We start from the raw sequence: 19496 nt of genomic DNA on the forward strand, positions 1-19496 counted from the left end.
GTTAAAATAAAAAACCTTTGGAGGCGTTATTCTTCCATTTAATGACAACTCAGTGGCTACAATGAGGCTTTACTTTTATCTCCCAATTCTTTTTCGTCCATCCTCATTAAACTCTATATTGAAAAGTTACATCTTGCAAGTGAAGTGTTTCCCATAGAAACACATTCCAATTATGGCGTATAAGTAGTGGGGAAAATAACTGGGTATTGTGCTGTGTTTGGGGCGTGTTCTGTAGAAACACCTTTTTAAGGATTGCTTGGACCTTGCCTCTTGCATCCTTTTGAATGACAGTTAAGCCAGCATCAGAACTGAGTGTTTCTGCTGCTGCCTGCATGAAAGTATTATAAATCAAAATCGTTGCATCGAATTCGTTTCATTAAGGTTTCCTTGCAAAATTCTCACTCCAACAGTGAGAAACCTGGCTCCCACCATCCGCCTTCCATTTAGTTAGTTGTGCAGTAGTGTCAGAATGCTTACCCCTGGCCCCCAGGGGAAACAGCTGTCAGCTACAATACAGGGCTTATATGCAGCTGCTTTTATCTTAAGTCATATAGACTCCGTTTCCAAAATTATTAAGTCAGCCCCTTCTCCCCTCCTCCCAACCCTCCAGTCCTTCAGTGAGGTTGTTTCATATATTTGTAATACATTTAGATTCTTTTTGACAACCTGTGTTGTTTTCTGGGATGATCCTCTAGGGTTCACTCTTGTGCTCTGAAGTTCGAAATGCGTCCTGTCATTACAGTCGCGTACGGAATAGTTTCAGCCACCTAAAATTTCCCTGCACTCTGCCTCTTCTTCATCCCTCCCCGCAAGCCCTTGGCTACCACTCATCTTTCTTACTCTCTTTTTAGCTTTGCCTTTTTCAGAATGTCATGTGATTGGAATCAAATAGTATATGCCCACTTCTTACACCTAGCACTGTGTATCTAAGGTTCTTCTACATCTTTGGGAGACTTGAGAGCTCTTTCTTTAAAAAAGAAAAAATCTGGATAATATTCCTTCGTAAGGATGGAGCACAGTTTCTTTGTCCACTCGCCATCTTGGTTGCTTCCACTGTGACGGTTATGAATAAGGCTTTTATAAGCACTCATGTGCATGTTTTTGCATGGATGTAAGTGTTCAGCTCAGTTGGGGAAATACCTAAGAGTGTGATTGCTGGGTCACACGTTAAGACTCTGTGGCTTTGTATGAAACTGTCTCCCAAATTGGCTGTATTGTTTTGCACTCAGCTAGCTATGAATGAAAGTTCCTGTTGCTCCCCATCCTTGTCAGCATTTGGTATTTTCAGTTTTCAGGTTTTACGCATTTTTAATAGGTGTGTAGTGGCATGTCACTGCTGTTTTAAGTTGCAGTTTTCTGGGGCAACTAATAGTGAGCCTCTTTCCATGCTGCTTGGCCACCCCTATACATTCTTTGGAGATTTAGTGGCTCAGATCTTTTGCCTATTTTTAAAAATTGGGTTGTTGTTTTCATATTGTTGAGTTTTAAGTGTTTTGGTGGTTTGTGGGGTTTTTTTGTTTGTTTTTTGGTATTTTGAATACAGTCTTTCAGATATGTATTTTTCAAATATTTTTCCAGTGTGTTGCTTGTCTTTTCATTCTGTTAACAGTGTCTTTCCAAGAGGAGAAATTGTTCCTTTTAATGAAATCCAACTTATGATTTTTTTCCTTGCATGTACTGTGCTTTTGATATTGTTTCTAAGTCATCCCCATACGAGTACGTTAGAACAGCTTTAAGCCATCACAGTTCTATTTCTGTAATACAGTAGTATAAGTCTGTGTGTATCTATAATAATATGTTAGGTCCAGGGCTAGGCAATTGAATGAGAAATTCATAAAGTTCAGCTCCTCCCCTGAAAGGATTTGTGATCTAAGGGGGAGCTCACGGGCATATGTCTAATGGATATACAAACACATGTGACATGAGAAAGAACATGGTCAAGGTCACATCTACTAGTACAACGTGTGCTAATAGGAACCCAGGGAAGGAGGAGGTCGCAGATGGCACCAGGTGGATGCATTGCCGACAGTTTATTGAAAAGGGAACATAGGAGAGATTCATGAAATGCAACAGTTAAAGACAAGGGAGAACATTTCAGGTGGAGAGGCTAGTTCAGCTGAGGTAAGACAGGAAGCAAAGGTTTTAGTCAAGAAACAGCGAGTCATCTATAGTTTGGTTTAACTGTAGGGGTGTATTGGAGCGAAGGTCTATGAGGGCCGTCTTGTGGGTACCTGTGTTGTGCAATTGAAGCCTTTGTCTTAATTTGGCGTGGGCTGGAAATTTGTGAACGGGTATGACACGGCTAAAATTAGGCCTTAGAAAGATTTGGGGTGTGTGTTATTTATGTTCAAATTTTTCCTTTCCTGTTAAGTAGTTGGGGTTCACGTGGGTCTGAGGTGAGCACAGCAGCTTCCAGCTGCAACAGAGCTGGGGTTTTCCTTGCTCGGGGTGATAACTGTACTGGGCCAGGCGGGGTGGGGTGAGACGGCTGTTCTTGGTGAGGGAGAAATTTCCATACTCTGACCTCTAGGACTGACTCACAGCGTTTGCCAGGCATGTAACCCTGTTGCTTCCTGGTCCTCACCTGGGAGGGGATGGCTTCTTCTCTAGAGAAAATTCGTGTCTGCCTCTTTTCTCCAAATGCGAAAGTTACAGCAAGTGGCAACAACTGTGTAAAATGTTGCCCAGTCCAGGAGAGAAATGACTGATGTAAGTACAAGGAACCTCTGTCACTAGTTTCGTTGTCTGTTGTTTGCTGTCTGTACAAGGTCAGGAAAATTATTGCTGCGTTAGTAGCTGTGCTTTTGAAAACTGTTCAAAGCCTGATAAATTTCTTAGCCATTATTTACTCACTGCTTTTGGGAGTGTGATGTAGCAGAGAAAGCAAATTAAGAATGAAAGGCCTTGCATCTTCTTTGATTAATTTTTTTGTTAATTAGTAAGAGGTGAAGACAGGAATTCTGTCACGACTTTCTCAGTCAGGTTAGGTCTGGGAATGATATTTTATTAGTGGAACATAAGCGACTTCTGGTAACTCTTCTGGAATCTTTGACTTCTTAAAGTTGAAGAAGGGTTATCAAAGGTAGGATTGATTGGTTGGTTTGTGTCTAAATTTGAATTAGGGTAGAGATATATCACTTAATGGTAATGCCAATACAATAGACCTAATGATTTCAGCCTTCTCTAAACAATCATGTAATGGTTCTTTTTACTAAATAATCAACTTGTTTTCTATTTCTTAGGGTGTGGTGGACTGAGCTTCCATAATATGCACTGTGTAATAAGTCCCTCAGTCGCAGGTCTAATATGTATATAAATAAAGTTCACAATATTTCACATGGAGAAAGTAGGACAGGATCCATTTTAAAAACTCGAGAAAACTAATTAATTTTAGAATGTTATACTACTCACTTCGAGATCAGGGTGGTGGGTTTTAAGTCTTATAAAGATACAAAGTTTAAAAAATGTGTTTATTAAGCTACTAAGTTAGGGCACTAAGACAAGTGTCGGTGTAATCCTCAGATCCCACGTTTGGTTTCTCTGCTTTGCGCTCCCGTGTTGCCAGTCCCGGGCTCGCTGCCATGTTTCTCAGCAGATTGGAGCCCCAGCAAAGGCTGCACTTGTCGTGTCCAAGCGGGGACTAGGTTTGTTCTGGTGTGTCCTGTGCAGTTACCTGTATGATTGCTCAGTCTCTGGGTGGTTCTTCATAAATACTTCGGATTACAATAAGTACTGTTTACTTTTACCTGATCTCCAAGACATTGTGATCATATGAGGGGGTTGCTTTTTAGATTTTGAGTAAACTGTCTCCGAAAAAGGGAGGGAAGGACCCATTCCAGAAATAAATTGTCGCCTGTCACTATTAAATGTGTTGTCACATGTGGGCTGGTTCCACAGCATACGTGTGTCCCTGTGTACATTGGTGTGTATCACATTTTCTTGAACACCCGCCCTTGGCAGGTACCCAGGGACGAGGGAAGAGAGGCAAGTGGGCTTGCAGCCACAGATGGGTCAAAGAACATTTTGAATTCTCTGTCAGTTATCTGAGGCTGGGACGGACGGAAAGGGAGGGTGTCTGTCATCGGCCTTTCGGCCTTTCCTTGCATTAATGGGACCACAGCTCCCGGAGATGGGCTTGCTGAATTTACAATCTGACTTTCCAAAAGTATTGCTCTCTGTTCACTAGTTATTTCCATATACAGATATTTGGCCGAACTCAGTGTAGCGAATCAGTTTCGCACCCCCACTGCCATGGCCCTTAAAATTGTGACTTTTATATCCCTCGTATTTTGACCAAGGCCCCTCCTCATGCTGAAATCAGAGGTGTCTCTGGGTTCCCAGAAGACCGAGGGCTACTGGGAATGCCACAGTATAAACACGTTTTCTGCCTGGATTCCAGCAAATCTTTTCCCCAAGGAAGTTTCCAACTCATTCCTTTGAGAATTATATCCTAAGGAAATATGATGTTATATCCCCGTTTTATAACATCAGTAGGAAAATAAGGTTTGAAGCGTACAAGTTGGATTCACATGCTACTTGACAGGAATGTAAAGCTCTTGGAGACTTAAATTTCCTAATTGTTTGATTTAAGCAAATATTAAACCTGGTTTGAACAGGTCATTGAGCCTTGCTCACGTCCAGTTTCCTCATCTACAAAATGGAATCACATTACACGTCTAACCCACCCCATTGGGATTTCTGTGGTCAGATGCTATATGAACTGAAGGATTGCTATTTGTACCTCACACACAGAAACAAGAGTGTTTGGTTCATGCAAGGCTGCTAACCATGAATTTGCAATCTTGTGTATAATCAACAGCAGATCGTGGAAGGCTGAATAATAGAATTATTCTTTTAAAAAAATTACTAATGTTTTAACATAGTTTTATGGTAAATGTGGACTTTAAAAACAATTCATGTTTCTAAAAGGAATTGACATCTGTTGATTAATACCAATGAAGAGTCATTCAAAAATTAAGGCACTGTAAAATAAAACACCTGGTTAGTGACAGTTACCATTGAGAATGAAATTGAACTTTGTGGTTCCTGACAGCCAAGATACAAGGACGAATGCAATGAATTTGCTACGCTGTTTTCTCTTTTAATCACTGCCTTTTCCGTTTATTTTATCTTTGGCACAAGATAGGGCATAAGTGAATTACATGGAGTTACGTCATTGTCAGTTTATAAATTTATAGTCAGATAAGGCATGAGAGATTCATTTTTTCCCCCCTCAAACCAAGTTTTTCTTAAAAAATCGACCTCATTGATCCAGGTTAAGTGATACTGCATAGCAGTGGATGATGGCAGAGTGAGAAAAAGAACCAGCCTGTGCCCACCCCACCTCCTTGCCTAGCTTGTCCTTCCCTCTCAGTGGAGTGACACGTAGTGTGGATTCTCTGCAGGACACAGAGGGTTTCCCCCTTGCCCTGGTGCTGATTTTCCCACCTACACCCAATTGGATGTCTTGCAGATGTGGCGGAGCTTCTTTAATATGTGTGACTTGCTGTCAGAGTAGAGAGAAGTACCTTCTCCCTAAAAGCCGACCCCCACCGAACCCCACGGGGCCTTGTGTCACAGCGCACCCCCCCCCCGCCCTCTTCCTGGGTCCTCACTTGGTGTCTGTGTGATCTCTCAACTAGGAAAGAGCATTAGAACTTCAAGGGTCCATAGATAATAAACGCACTCTATTTTCTTTAAATAAGCACAGCTTGAATGACCCCTTGCTGTAGACAGGTGACAGTGTCTAAGTCTGCTGTCACACCTCTTATTTATTTATCAACTTATGGAAGGTGAGGTAATGTTCTGGGTAATCACATTCGTTAAGGCAGAAATGAATTTCTTTTTGCCTTTTTGTTGCAAATCACCTCCCCTGCCCTGTTGCCCTTTCTTTAGATTTTAAGCTGCAGAAGGTAGGGCTTGCCCCTAATTGAGTTTTGTGGAGGGCTTAGCATGCTCCGTCAGGCATTTGTTTTGTCTAGGCATTCTGAAATCTTATTTTTTCAGGTTGTAGGGGGGAAAAGGTTTCTTTTCTTTTCTTTTTTTTTTTTGTAGAATTAAATTACCTGAAACTAAATATATTTAATCCTGTCTCCAGGATGCAAACTTTCTCTCTTATCCATCCCTTCTTTTCCATTTTAAATGCCTCCATGTCTGGCTTTTAAAATACTTCGTTGTTAAAAAAAAAAAAAAAAAAGAAGAAGAAGAAAGAAAAGAAAATCACAAAAAAGTAGCTGTATTGAGATAGAATTCCCCTGCCGTCCAGTTGACTCCTTTAGAGTGTACAATTCAGTGGGTTTTGTGTGTATATTCACAGATATGTACAGTCATCACCAGTCATTTTTAGAACATTATCATCACCTCAAAAAGAAACCCCAGTCCATTTTTGCTCTCCACCCCTCTCTATCCCCCCGTCCCTCCCACCAGCTCTAACAACCACCGCTGTGCTTTGTGTCTATAGGTTTCCCTATTCGGGAGGTTCCCTATGAGTTGAATCGGATCATATGTGGTCTTCGGAGACCGGCTGCTTTCACGAAGTATAATGTGTGTCCCTGTTGTTGTGTGTATCAGTGCTTTGTTTGTTTTTATGGCCAAATGATATTGTGTATTGTATGGCGCTCCCAAAGTGTGTTTATCCGTTTATTATGGGCGTTTGGGTGGTTTCCTGAAAGTACCCTTACAGCAGCTTCTTGCCTGGTCTCTCTGTTCTCTTAGCCTTTCACGTCATTCCGTGCAGGACCTCTGGAATCCGTCCTGTATCTGATTTTTACCTTGTAAAAAAGTAATATTTTTTGTACGTCTTCAGAGGTATATAGCCATATAGAAATGGTCCACATTGTATATGTGGGATTATTTCCTTCTTCTAATGCAGCCTAATTTTTTTCTTTACCTTGTTTCTTAGCTGTCTCTCCTTCCCCACACACAGTAACACCTTTCTGTGCTTTCCTGCATACTTCGGCATACATAATCACTCACATATACATAAATAGAGGAGAGTTTTGTTTCTTGGTGGGGGTCACTGTACAAACATGAGGTTATTACGCATACTTTTCTATATCTTGCTTTTTCAGCTTGCGAAAAGCCTGAGTGAGAGTCAACTGGTGCAGCTTTAATTTGGTCTTATTTTGTAGTGGCTGTGTAACATTTCGTGATGTGCACGGTATCAAAATACACCCAGTTTCCAGTTTTGCCGTTGCCAACAAGGGGATTCTTCTGTGGCATAGGCCTCACCACGCTCATCTCCCGCCCCGAGCTCTTATCTTGGAAACAGTGGCCATCAAGGAAGAGTTCTGTCCACCGGCCGGCTAGGCCGCTCCCTCCTCCCTCTCTGCTGCCTCAGACTAACTGCAGAATATGTCAGGTCCTTTCAGCCTCTTAGGTGTTCACGCTGTGTTCTCTGTGTGGAATGGCCCATCACTCCAGCATTCAGTAGGGCTTGTAAGAGCCCAAACTCTAGGTCAGGCCTGGGTTCAAATTCGTTAGCCGCCCATACCCTCCTCAGTGCTTGTCTCTCTCCTGTGTTCCCAAGGAAGTTAATTTTAATCCTTAATATGGTTTTGGATTAGGTTTTCTACTATATAAGTAGTGATGTATGGCACGCCTGTCACTCTAAATTTCAGGGTCCTTTGAAGCAACATCTAGCCCCTCTGAGGCTATGCAGTGGATGGGGGCTTATGTGAAATCTCTGTACCATCCTGTCAATTTTGCTCTGAACCTAAGACGGCTATGGAAAAAAAAATTGTCTTAAAAGAATAAACTATGGCAACAACAAAGAGATTACTGGTGGGAGGGAGGTAGAAATGAATAGGCAGAGCACAGCGGGTTTTTAGGGCAGTGAAACTACTCTGTAACACTGTAATGGTGGATCCACGTCATTATACCTTCGTCAAAACCCAGAATGTCCAAGAGTGAACCCTAATGTAAACTACGGACTTTTGTACCACTCTGGTGGGGAGTGTTAGGGAAAAAAAAAAATCGAGCCCACACCTTTTTTTTAATCCTCCCACAGAACCTTGTACATTGGGGTGTTGATTAATTTAATACTCAGAAAATGGATTACGACCCGACTCCTGTGACTATAATTGCCCGGGTTTATGGCTGTTACTCCCAAAATTTACCCTATTGTTGCGATCAAAACTTCCCTGTTAGTACACGGCAGGCAGTCTTTTGTGGGAGTGAACTCCTGTTCTGGAAAACGAGTTATTGGTGAAACCTGGAGTGCGTTAGCCAAGTTTTAAGGGCAGCGTGCCTTTAAGTTTGTGACTTGTCCAGCCTCCAGCTGTGTCATCTTTGAACATTAAGTTCCCCAGAAAAGGAAGTGGAAACTCCAGAGACAACCACCAGTGGAAATACAGGTTTCCCCCGGCAGGATTGCAACGTGGGTTGCCCCTGGCGACAATCTGCCTATAGATCCCCCCTTCTCCTGGTTCAATTTCTGTGAAGGGGCAGAAACACAATCGCAGTGGCGCCTGGAAAGAGTGGCCACTCCTGGTGGCTCTCCCTCCCCTCCGTTGTCCCCTCCCTGGGCTGTATGAAATCCTACAACCACACCACACTAATTAGCCCGAGAATGGAAGGGGTTGCCATGGCGACCGAGCACTTTTTAAAGCACAGGAATGGTGTTCATTATTGTTCAGTGTCTTTAGCTGTGGCGAAAAGGTCAGTGTGGCAGTTGTTTTCCATATGAATTTTGGCCCTAGAGCCAAACTGAAGGTGGAATGTTCCTCGGAGAGACTGGAAGATGGTAAGTGTGGCTGAACTTTTGGGGAGGGGCGCCCCTTTAGTAATATTTTTTAGAATGTTGTAATAACTAGGGCCAAACTATGGAATTGTATGGACTTTGCTAAGTAGAGATTGGCAGTCAAGTAGCAAGGAAAAACAGGATGGGTCAGGAATGGTGAAAGTTTGCGAGAGATTTAGAGAGTTTTTTTAATTTAAAAAGTTTACAGCATCAAATGATTACATATTAAATTAGTGGGTTTCTATGATGATGAGTTTAACATAGTTGACTAAGTCTGATGCGTTGGTTATTTGGTATTTGTTTTATGTTAGCTCTGTATTAGTCTTTGTAGATTGCTGCTGGTCAGATTATATTCCCAGATACATATAACAGAAGCATTTTAACCAACTACCTTAAGAACAGTTGCTACTGTCCATGTGTTACTCCAAATATTAAGGTAGCAGAGTAACCAAGGGTAATTTTGTTTTTATACTTTTACGTTCTCCCTACTTTTCTAAGGATATATAAAATAATCAAGACTGAAAACCTGGGAGCCACAACTCTTGGAATATTTGCCCTAATTTATTGGCTATACTCAGGTAGAATACTGCTGAGTAAGGACAATTTAACCAGTGTTTGTAGAAGAAATTATATGTAAGTCAGCTTCCTGAAGATGATGGCAACCAGTCCATCGAAAGCTGTAAGGGAGATATGCAGAGCATTCCTTAAATTTACTTTTTGCTAGTTTGGAAAGTGTGCAGAATACCATGGATTTCAGCCTAATTTTGTGTTAGCGACCAATTGCATTTTTATGGCTCGCAAATTGAATCTACTCTCCATTTTTGGTACTTTTTAACGATGTACTTATATGTATCCTATGGCACTATTTTTTCAGCCACTTTATACACAGTTGTGTAGGATAACAAAATAAAAATAAATACAAAGGAGTGGGTATTGAATTAAAAAACAAATCACTGCCCAAAGAGCCGTGAGTGGAAATGGCCTACTTTTGGGCTCTGCTCTGAAAGACTTACTGTCCTGTCAGCAATGGCAGTTTGTTTGGCAACTGAGTGGATAATACATTTCAGAATGTTAAGTCTTGGTTTGAATTCCTTGGTCCTTAATTTGCATGTGCTGGGATTAATTTATTTAGTGATCATGGTTTGGAGCACTCCATAAATGGGGTATTTGACTAGAAATGGAGAAAAGGAAAATTCTTCTTTTTGTCTCTTTTCCTCCACTTGCGAGCTCTCTCTCTCCACCCTTCCAATCCCCTCCCCCGGCTCTCCCTGGGTCACTGTATTCTTTAGCCAAAAACTGTCTTTACTTGCCTTGGAATTGAAGGTTAAAAAGAAACTGATATTTTTGTGATGTTTTAGATTCTTTGATGGTACATTTATGGGATTTGTAAAACAATAAAAAATTTGATGATGAATATTAATATCAAGGCATTATTGGTATCTTTTGCAATAAGATAACGGTGTTGCGGTTATGTTTTTTAAAGTGATACTGATATAATTTACAAATAAGGTGGCGTGATATCTGGGGCTTGTTTCCCAAAACTCCGAGGGTAGGGAAGTAGGCTTATAGATGGGCATGGTTGACAGGGTTACGGTTGTTGAAGCCAGGTGGTGGGTACATGGGGTGGGCTCATTTTTTTATTGTGTAGGTTTTTTGTGTGTAGGTTCAGTGCATGCACGCGTGCGTGTATGCAGAACGGTGGTGGGGTGGCCGTGTTAACGTCTCTCCTTCCGGCGCCTTGCAGATGCCAGACCACTTTGACCAGGCGGTGGTGCTGAACCAGCTGCGCTACTCGGGAATGCTGGAGACGGTGCGGATCCGCAAAGCTGGCTATGCCGTCCGAAGGCCCTTTCAGGACTTTTACAAAAGGCAAGACAGAAGGGAACCCATCTTCTTTCAGTGCAAAGGGATTGGGAAAAGGGAGTTAGCGCAGAAGGTGACGCGGGCGCCATTCTGTTGCAGGTATAACGTGCTGATGAGAAACGTGGCCCTGCCGGAGGACCTCAAGGGGAAGTGCTCGGCCCTGCTGCAGCTGTACGACGCCTCCCGCAGCGAGTGGCAGCTGGGGAAGACGAAGGTACAGTGTGGGGCCGAGCTGAGACGTGTTCGCTGTGGTCCTGCTGACCAGTGCTTTTTAACACTGGAAAGATACTCGTGGGATCACGCCCACTGTCATCGTCTGTCCTCCATCCAAACAGTTCATGTTTTACTTGGAGGCCTTGACTTTTCAGGGACTCGATTTTCATTGGGGGACACATTGAAACATCGGATCCTAAGGGTTTCCGTGTGCGTATTCATTCAGGCAGCCAACAAATGTTTGCTGATGAGCAGCATGGAGCCCGGGGAGTGCCAGGCAGCCTCCTGTGTCCAAGAAGATGCATGGCTTCCTGCTACGGCCTCACATGGTGGGGGGCAGGGCGTGAGCTCTGGTTGCTCTTCCTTTTCTCATAAAGGCACTAATCCTGCCTTGGGGCCCCACCCTCACGACCTCATCTTAACCTAATTCTTAAAGGTCCTGCCTCCAAATACCATCACTTTGGGGGTTAGGGCTTCAGCGTAAGGTTTTGGTGGGGACACAGCATTCAGTACGTAACACTGACCGGTGAGGTCAGTGACAAGTATTTAGGCATCACCTCAGGGCCACTCAGCAAGGGAGCATGTGTAATGGACATACTCTTCTGCTCTTGAGGAATTTAAACTGACCAGGAGTTGAAAGTACAGACCTCTGATAGAGTAGAGTGGTTGTATTATCTACTTCCATGCAACAAACTACCACAAACTCAGCAGCTTTATAACACACGCTAATATCTCACAGTATCTGTGGGTCAGGGGTCCCCTCCCTGGGTCTCTCAAGGCTACAGTCAGAGTTGTGACCGGGGCTGCCTTCCCTTCTGGACCTCGGGGTCCTTTTCCAAAGCTCGTGTGGGACCAGCATCCAGTTCTTGCAGTTGTGACTGAGGTTCCTGTTTGCTTGCTGGGTGCCCCATGAGACAGCTCTCAGCTCCTAGAGGCCCACCACCTGCCCCCCCTCCGCCCCTCACCCCAGTTCCATACCATTGGACCCCCTTCCTAGCCGTCCCTCAACATGGCGGCTCACTTCTTCATGGCCAGCAGGAGAATCTCTTGCTCTAGTCTTCTAAGGTGGAGTCTTATATAACATAACGTATTCACAGACGTAACATCTCATCCCTTTTGCCATATTCTGTGGGCCAGAAGGAAGTCACAGGTTCCACCCACACTGGTCAGATTAAATGGGCGTAACTCATTGGGGGTCACCTTACGGTATGTCCTCACAGGTTAATGGGTCTCTCTACTTACCCCTTCTTATTCAGCTAACTCACCCTTCAAGTCTCAACTTAGATGTGTACTTTGACAGGAATCCTTTTGGACATTCTTCAGTGCACCCCATCCCAAAAGCTCACCCCAAAACTGGGTTACGTTTCATCCTCTGTCATCTCACATCATCCTGTTTGGGGCCCCCTTGTAACACTTAACATGCTGTCATTGCTTGTTGACTTCTCTACAGTTCCCCAGTGGAGCACGGAGCGTTCACTGTTCTACGCACTGCACATAATAGGGACTCACTCAGTGGCACAGGATATCACAGGTTGAGTCACTCAAGGAGGACTTTCTACAGAAGATGCCTCAGGTGTAGCTTTTGGCAGTACAGTGTAGTCTGCTCTGATTTTTTTTTTTAATCAGATATTGCGTTCTCTCTAAACCAGTAAGCTCCTGCCGTCTCACTGTGTTATACAGCAGAGGAGCATCCAAGGTCGTTTGGATTCACGCAGCCATGAACAGTCCCTTCTGAGCTCTGAGGAACCAGTCCAACTTCACTTCCATTATGGAAACCAGGCCCAAGCCAGGCTGGTACCGGGCGTAGCACAGAGGACACAGAGACATGAAGACATGAGCACTGTCGTCAGTTTACTGTGTCGCTGGGGGATAAGACATCCACGTACAACTGATAAATTGTACAGTATCATCTCTTTAAGGAATAAGGACACAGTTTCCCCAGGAGAGAGCTCACCATGGATTGAAATGGTCAGGGATATATTCAAGAAGAGGAAATCTTTCAGGAAGACTTAAACTGTAATTGGTAAACAGTTGGAAGTAGAAGTAGGGTGGGAGCTTATCAGTTCACAGAAACCCTGGGAAGTAAATGTAAACATTAGAGTATTTGAATGATGTCTGCTAAGTAACTCTGACCTTCACCGACCAACGTTTGACTTAATTATCCACTAGCGTGTGTTTAAGTCCGTATTGCCGCCAGAAGGTCTTTGCATTTAAGGCTTGAACCTCTGATGAACATCTGGACCTTCCAGCAAATTAAACATGGCACCAGGTCTGAATTAGCTGGCGTAAATAATATTTAGTCCTTGGAAGGCAAGAATTCCTATCTGCTGAGGAAGCACTTCTGGAGACGGTAGGAGGCCTGTCCAAGCCTCCACGGAACAGCCCTGCAGGAGATTCTGGTCCATTTCCCCACTGAAGAGTTCAGGGTGACCGAGACGAGCAGCTGCTCCGTCCTCTCTGTTCCTGGGATTGATTTTTCCTTCTGACTCGGGCACGTTTCATTTTTCTGATCACCGGGCCTCCATTGCCAGCCCGTTACCCTCTGTTCTATGGACATAAAGTCTGCAAGAGGTATTTTTTATAAAGACATCTCACTAGAATCATCCATAGGCTCTTGAGCTATCTAAGGATGGAAAAAAGGCACATGAAATTGGACCTGTTAGTTCATATTAATAGTTCATGTTGAGACAAGTTCAGAGCAGCCCCTGAAGTGCACCGCTCTTTTCTAAGCCGAAGACGGCACCTCTGTTCACAGCAGCTGCGTCATGCAGACTCAATCTTGGCCCATGTCCTGGGAACATGGGGACGTGACAATGGCTCATCGCTGGACTGGGAGAACTGGCATCACTTTTCCGTGTGTCGTTGCATAAATTCAGGGCAGATGTCCTTAATGAAGCTGAGTCGGGTCTCTAAAAGCATTTCCAGTCTCTGAAAGCATTTCACGTCAGCCCTTCAGGTCAGTGCAGGAGAAGCTGCATAAAGATGTGGAAGTAAATTTAATAGGCAGAGCAGAGAGCTATCTCTTTAATGGGCATAAAACTAAAGCAGGGATTTCTCTGATTCTAATTCCAACCAAAACGTTCTATAGTCTTCTGAGAAGGTGTAAGATGCTGTTGCTTCATAAAGGTCTCTTTTATTCATCTAATAAATGTATCGCTCCTTAGAATCGACACTTTGTTTCATGTCACCACCAGGCTTCGCCAAGATTTGGTTTCATTACTTTTTCTTTTAAACACTCACCAGAGCACAGGCATTAGAGTAGGATCCTTAGTACCAAAAAGTAATCTCAAAGAGAAGTTTGAATGCTTCTTTAAAGTCCAGCCTTGATGAAAACCTTCTAATCCATGGTTTTAATAACCAGATTCATGTTTCTGCAAACTCTTCATCAGACAAACAAGCTTCTCTCCTTTACATTACATTTTTTTCTTTTTGTGTGCATGCTGAAGACAGTGTCTTCGTGCATCAACAGAGCACGTTAATTGCAATTAGAGGAAGAGGATTGTATGAAAAACTTTTAGGAGAATTATTTGTGGTAGAGTTTTACAAATGCCTGGACACCGAGAGCGGGAATAGGTAAGGCTGTGAGTCAGATGTGGTAGGATTTTTTATTTGCTTATTTTGCCCAAATGTCAAGAGGATAGAGTCCGGGAAAATGTGCCATCAAGAGAACATAATGCATCCTCATAGGCCAGAGGGACTCACGAGAGCATAAATTAAAACATCGTGGGTGACAGAGGGTGTCATTTAGGCCTCTCCCCAACCAAAATGGCCTCATGCTGACCATTAATAGAAAAGCATAAAAATATTTGGCACTGGTATTTTTAGGGAATAATTCAAAGCTTCTTAATGCGTGTATTAAATCTTAAATTGCATAATTAAACGCTAGCTTGATTGAGGGAGGGTCAAAATTATTTTTTCAACAAGATTTTTTCATAAATTAGGAATTCTGATATGAAGTGCCACTTGGCAGACACCCTTATCTTATTTGACAAGCATGGGATTAAGGAGCCTGTTCCCAGAAACAGGCCAGCAAATAGCTATAATCTATTTAGTCCCAATTGTGGTATGCTTGTGATGGCTGAACTGAGATACAGCTTACGTGATTCAAGCCTGATTTCAAACTCAGTTTTCAGAATTACATTGTTAATGTCAGTTATTTTATGCGCATGAAAATTTTTGAAGCCAAGATGCTTTGATCGTAATCACTTAATAGACTTAAAGAGAGTGTTTTTATGTCATAACAAAGTAACATTTTGTACATTTTTTAAGTTTCTTTCCCTCCCCTCCCTTTCTTTCTCCATTCTTTTTTTTTTTTTTTTTAATGTGGTGAGTATCTCTCTGTCTCTCCTTACTTACGCTTTAGGACTGGGGCTAGTCCGTGAACCATTTGTCCTGGCCTGTGATGAAATATGTATTCATGAACTTTGATAGCAATACCACAGTCCTTTTATACCCATTGAATCGAATAATAACCCCAAAATAGGACTTTTATTTTATAAACCTTTTTTTTTCCTGCTAGTAATATATTTTTATTAGATATCTTAGTCTAGGACAGATGGAAAGGTTTTTTAAAAAATGGTAGGCAATAAAAGCAAAATTAACCAAGTAGAACTACATTAAACCAAAAAGCTTCTGTGCCTCAAAGGAAACTAACAAAATGAAAAGGCAACCTACTGAACGGGAGAAAATATTTACAAATAACATATCTCATAAAGAGTTAATATCCAGAGTTAATCTCAAGGACTCATACAACTCAATAGCAAAAATACAATCCAATTAAAAATAGGCAGAAGATCTGAACAGACGGTTTTCCAAAGAAGACATAACATGAAAAGATGCTGAGCATCACTACGTATCATTAGGGAAATGCAAAAAAAGAAAACAATAAGGTAACCACCTCACACCAGTCAGAATGGCTATTACCAAAAAGACAAGACACAACATGTTGGCAAGGATGTGGAGAAAAGGGAAAGCTCGTGCACTGCTGGTGGGACAGTATATTGGTGCAGCCGCTATGGAAAACAATGTGGAGGTTCCGCAAAAAAAATTAAAAATAGAACTACTATATGATCCAGCAATTCTACTTCTGGCTATTGATCTGAAAAAAGAGGGAAAAAAAAGAAGAAACCACTGACTCGAAAAGACAGCTGTACTCGCGTGTTCACTGCAGCATAGTTTACGATAGCCAAGATAGGGAAACGACCTCTGTCCATCGATGGATGTATGGATAAGGAAATTGTGATACACACTCACACACACACTGGAATATTGTTCAGCCATAAGAAAGAATGCAATCTTGCCATTTATGACAATGTGGATGGCCCTTGAGGGCATTATGCTAAGTGAAATAAGAGAAGGACAAATACTAAGTGATTTCTTACGTGGAATATAAACCAAAGTGGGGAAAATCCCAAGCTCATAGATAAAGAGAGCAGATTGGTGGTTGCCAGAGGCAAGGGGTGGGGGGATGGGTGAAATAGGTGAAAGTATTCAAAAGGTACAAACTTCTAGTATAAGTAAGTCACAGGGATGTTATGTACAGCATGGCAACTATAGTTAACAATACTGTGTTGCATATTTGAAAGCTGCTAAGAGAGTAGATCTTAGAAAATTCCCATCACAAGAAAAATAATTGTATCTATGGTGACAGATGTTAAGTAGACTTATTGTGGTGATCATTTTGCAATAAATACTGAGGCTCAGGGCAGACTACCCCTGCCTAATAATATACAGTAACATATTATTTTGAATTAAAGTTTCTTGAGAAATAGCTGGTACAAAAAGAGACTCCAACCCCCGCCTCCCCCCTGAAAGCAGGAAATGAACCTCCCATGTGAAAGTGTCCTCCCTATACTGGGGGACAGAAAGCAGTCTGATCGTGAGAGGGGGAGTCAAGGCTGACAAAGCTGCGTTCACAAACTTTGTTACTTCATTAGTTTGCTGCTCCAAACACTAACCCCTTTGTTTTGTCTAATCTTCACAAATACTTGTTAACTGTGTCTAACAGTGGTATATGAGCAGCCTGCTTTGGTCACTTCAGGGGCCCCATTTCGGTGAGCCTTCCATATGTTTGTAATTAAATTTGTTTTCTTTTCCTCCTGTTAATCTGTCTTGTATCAATTTCATTGTTAGACCAGCCAAAAGAACTAAGAAGGGTATCGGCAAATTTTCCCTTCTTGACAATACAAATATCAAATCACTGTGTACAACTGAAACTAATACAATGTTATATGTTATTTATACCGCAATGAAAAAAAACAAGTAAATTCAACAGCCCTTCCCCACAGGGAGTTTGAGAAGCGTGGCATGGCTGTGTGTGTTTTGAGCAAACGAGAGAGAAAAATGCCTTATCCCCAAAGATACCTCTGACTCAGAGATGCCTTTCTTCTACCAGCCATTTTCTTTGGTTTTGACATGTCACTCCCTCCTGGGCAGGTCTTCCTTCGAGAATCCTTGGAGCAGAAACTGGAGAAGCGGCGGGAGGAGGAAGTTACGCGGGCAGCCATGGTGATCAGGGCCCACGTCTTAGGTTACTTGGCACGGTAAGGATCGTAGGAGGGGACAAGCCACTGAGCTCTGTGAGGAGGCCTTCCCTAGTGTGAACCATCAGCTGGGCCAGCCCCGTGGTGGCTTTTTCTTAGAATAGACCTGGATGGAGGGTTAGGACCAGGCTAGGGAGAGTCCCAGGTCAGTGCTCTAACTAGCGATGCCAGGTGCCTCGGTAGCTTGCCTGGGCAGAAAGAAGGAAAGGGGCGCCTGACGTCTCAATGAGAACAGTAGTATTAGGGGACTGTGCTGAGATATTTAAACTGTGTACCTAGTTCATCTTTGTCCCGTACTGAAGCCAGAGGCAGCCTGGGCTGTTGACGTTGGTGTTTTGTCTGTTGACATTGGGGTTATTTCATTGGGTGCACAGAGGCCCCACTCTCCAGTGTTTGCCGAATGATGCAGCTTCTCCTCATGTGCGTTTGGGTTCTGCCCATCTCCGCGGACCAGCATACCACATGAAACCCCACACCGTTAAATTTTCTGCAGTACAAAGCTGTCCTGCTGTAACGAGATCCCCCACCCCCCCATAAGAATAGGAAAATATATCAAATCTCTTTTGGTCCTGTTTACAACCCAGCTTCCTGCCAAAACATTTCCAAGTTAGCATTAGGGGTTAGGTATTTGTTTAGCCAAGATATGATAGGGTTCTTGCTTTAGTTTTGTTTGTTATTATTCTTTTGTTTTTCTTCTGTTTTCTTGCCCAAAGGGGCCTCCTTGTGCTCCCCTCTCTATAAAGAGAGACTTCTAAAGCTAGGTCCTGTTCTTTTGTCTTGTAGCATTAATGTAAACTCATTTGGAGAGCTTGAAGCCTCATTACCTCCACAGTTACTCTGTTGTGCTGTGTTTTGTTTTCATTTTCAGAAAGCAATACAGGAAGGTGCTTTATTGTGTGGTGATAATACAGAAGAATTACAGAGCATTCCTTCTGAGGAGGAGATTTCTGCACATGAAAAAAGCAGCCATAGTTTTCCAGAAGCAACTCAGAGGTCAGATTGCTCGGAAAGTGTACAGACAGCTGCTGGTGGAAAAACGGGAGGAGGAAGAAAAGAGGAGACGGGAGGAAGAAGAGAAGAGGAGACGGGAGGAAGAGGAAAGGTACAGCACCTCTCTCCAATGAAACAAAAGGACACTTTTTGAGTTTTATGCTAAGTATCCATCCTTACAGCAAGAATTCCCAGGGGTTGCTGCTGAGCCTACTAGTGGCTCAAATATAAAATTCCTTGGCAGAACTGAAGACCCAGTTTTGTGTGTATTTTTATTTTGTGCACAAAGTAGGTATATTCCCAAGAGAAGAGACCCCATCCTTCATGCTTTTAAAGTTGCAAAGCTTCTTTTTATTAATTTTAAAGTTAGCTCTCACTGAAAAGTGGTTCTAAGATTTTTTTTTTCCATTTCATTTATTTTCACGGTCTTTTTTCTTTACCATTTTTAGAGAAAGAGAGAGGGCACGAAGAGAAGCTGAGCTCCACGCCCAACAGGTGAAAAATGCTGTCACTGTGGCATCTCGTTTGTCCGTTTCCTTCCCACTTCAAACACTTTGACTAAAGAGGCAAAATTAAAGTAGAAAGATGCAGGAAGAAGAACATGAGAGGAGATATTTATGATGCATTTTCTTTCTAACTCATCAAAATTGGGTGAAAAAGGAGTGTCTTAAGATTTGAGAGTGAATCGTAACAACCTAATTTCTCTACACCAATACAACGACTGTATTAGTTGGCTCGGGCTGCCATAACAGATTAACACAGCCTGGGTGGATGAAACAAGGAAACTGATATTCTCGCAATTCTGGAGGCTAGTCCGTGATCACGTTGTCGGTCAGTTTGGTTTCCTCTGCAGCCTCCCTCCTGGGCTTGCGGTGGCCACCCTCCTGCTGTGTCCTCACGTGGCCTTGTATCTGTGCACACACATCTCTGGTGTATGTATATGTGTCGGAATCTGCTCTTCTTAGAAGGACCAGTCAGATTGGATTAGGGCCCCACCTCACTGCCTCATTGTAATTTAATCACCACTTTAACGACTCTCTCCAAATACAGACACATTCTGAGGTAGGTACTGAGGGTTAGTTAAGGCTGCAGCATGTCCGTCTGGGGGAAACACAATTGAGCCCCAAACAACCACATCTCGTGGTTTT

At 42.8% G+C, this 19496-nt stretch overlaps 1 protein-coding gene across 2 annotated transcripts in view; it reads left to right on the forward strand.

The window, feature by feature from the left end:
- The window catches only part of MYO10 (myosin X), a 201627-nt gene that overhangs the window by 155586 nt on the left and 26545 nt on the right, over positions 1-19496 (forward strand). For both annotated transcript variants that reach the window (XM_074329057.1, XM_019753532.2), the window contains 5 exons: positions 10485-10609; positions 10703-10817; positions 17252-17358; positions 18227-18460; positions 18798-18843. In XM_074329057.1, coding sequence (XP_074185158.1) covers positions 10485-10609; positions 10703-10817; positions 17252-17358; positions 18227-18460; positions 18798-18843 — 627 coding nt within the window. The remainder of the gene's footprint in view (positions 1-10484; positions 10610-10702; positions 10818-17251; positions 17359-18226; positions 18461-18797; positions 18844-19496) is intronic.

The sequence above is a fragment of the Rhinolophus sinicus genome, linkage group LG03 (genome assembly GCF_036562045.2).
Source record: "Rhinolophus sinicus isolate RSC01 linkage group LG03, ASM3656204v1, whole genome shotgun sequence".
Lineage (NCBI taxonomy): Eukaryota > Metazoa > Chordata > Mammalia > Chiroptera > Rhinolophidae > Rhinolophus > Rhinolophus sinicus.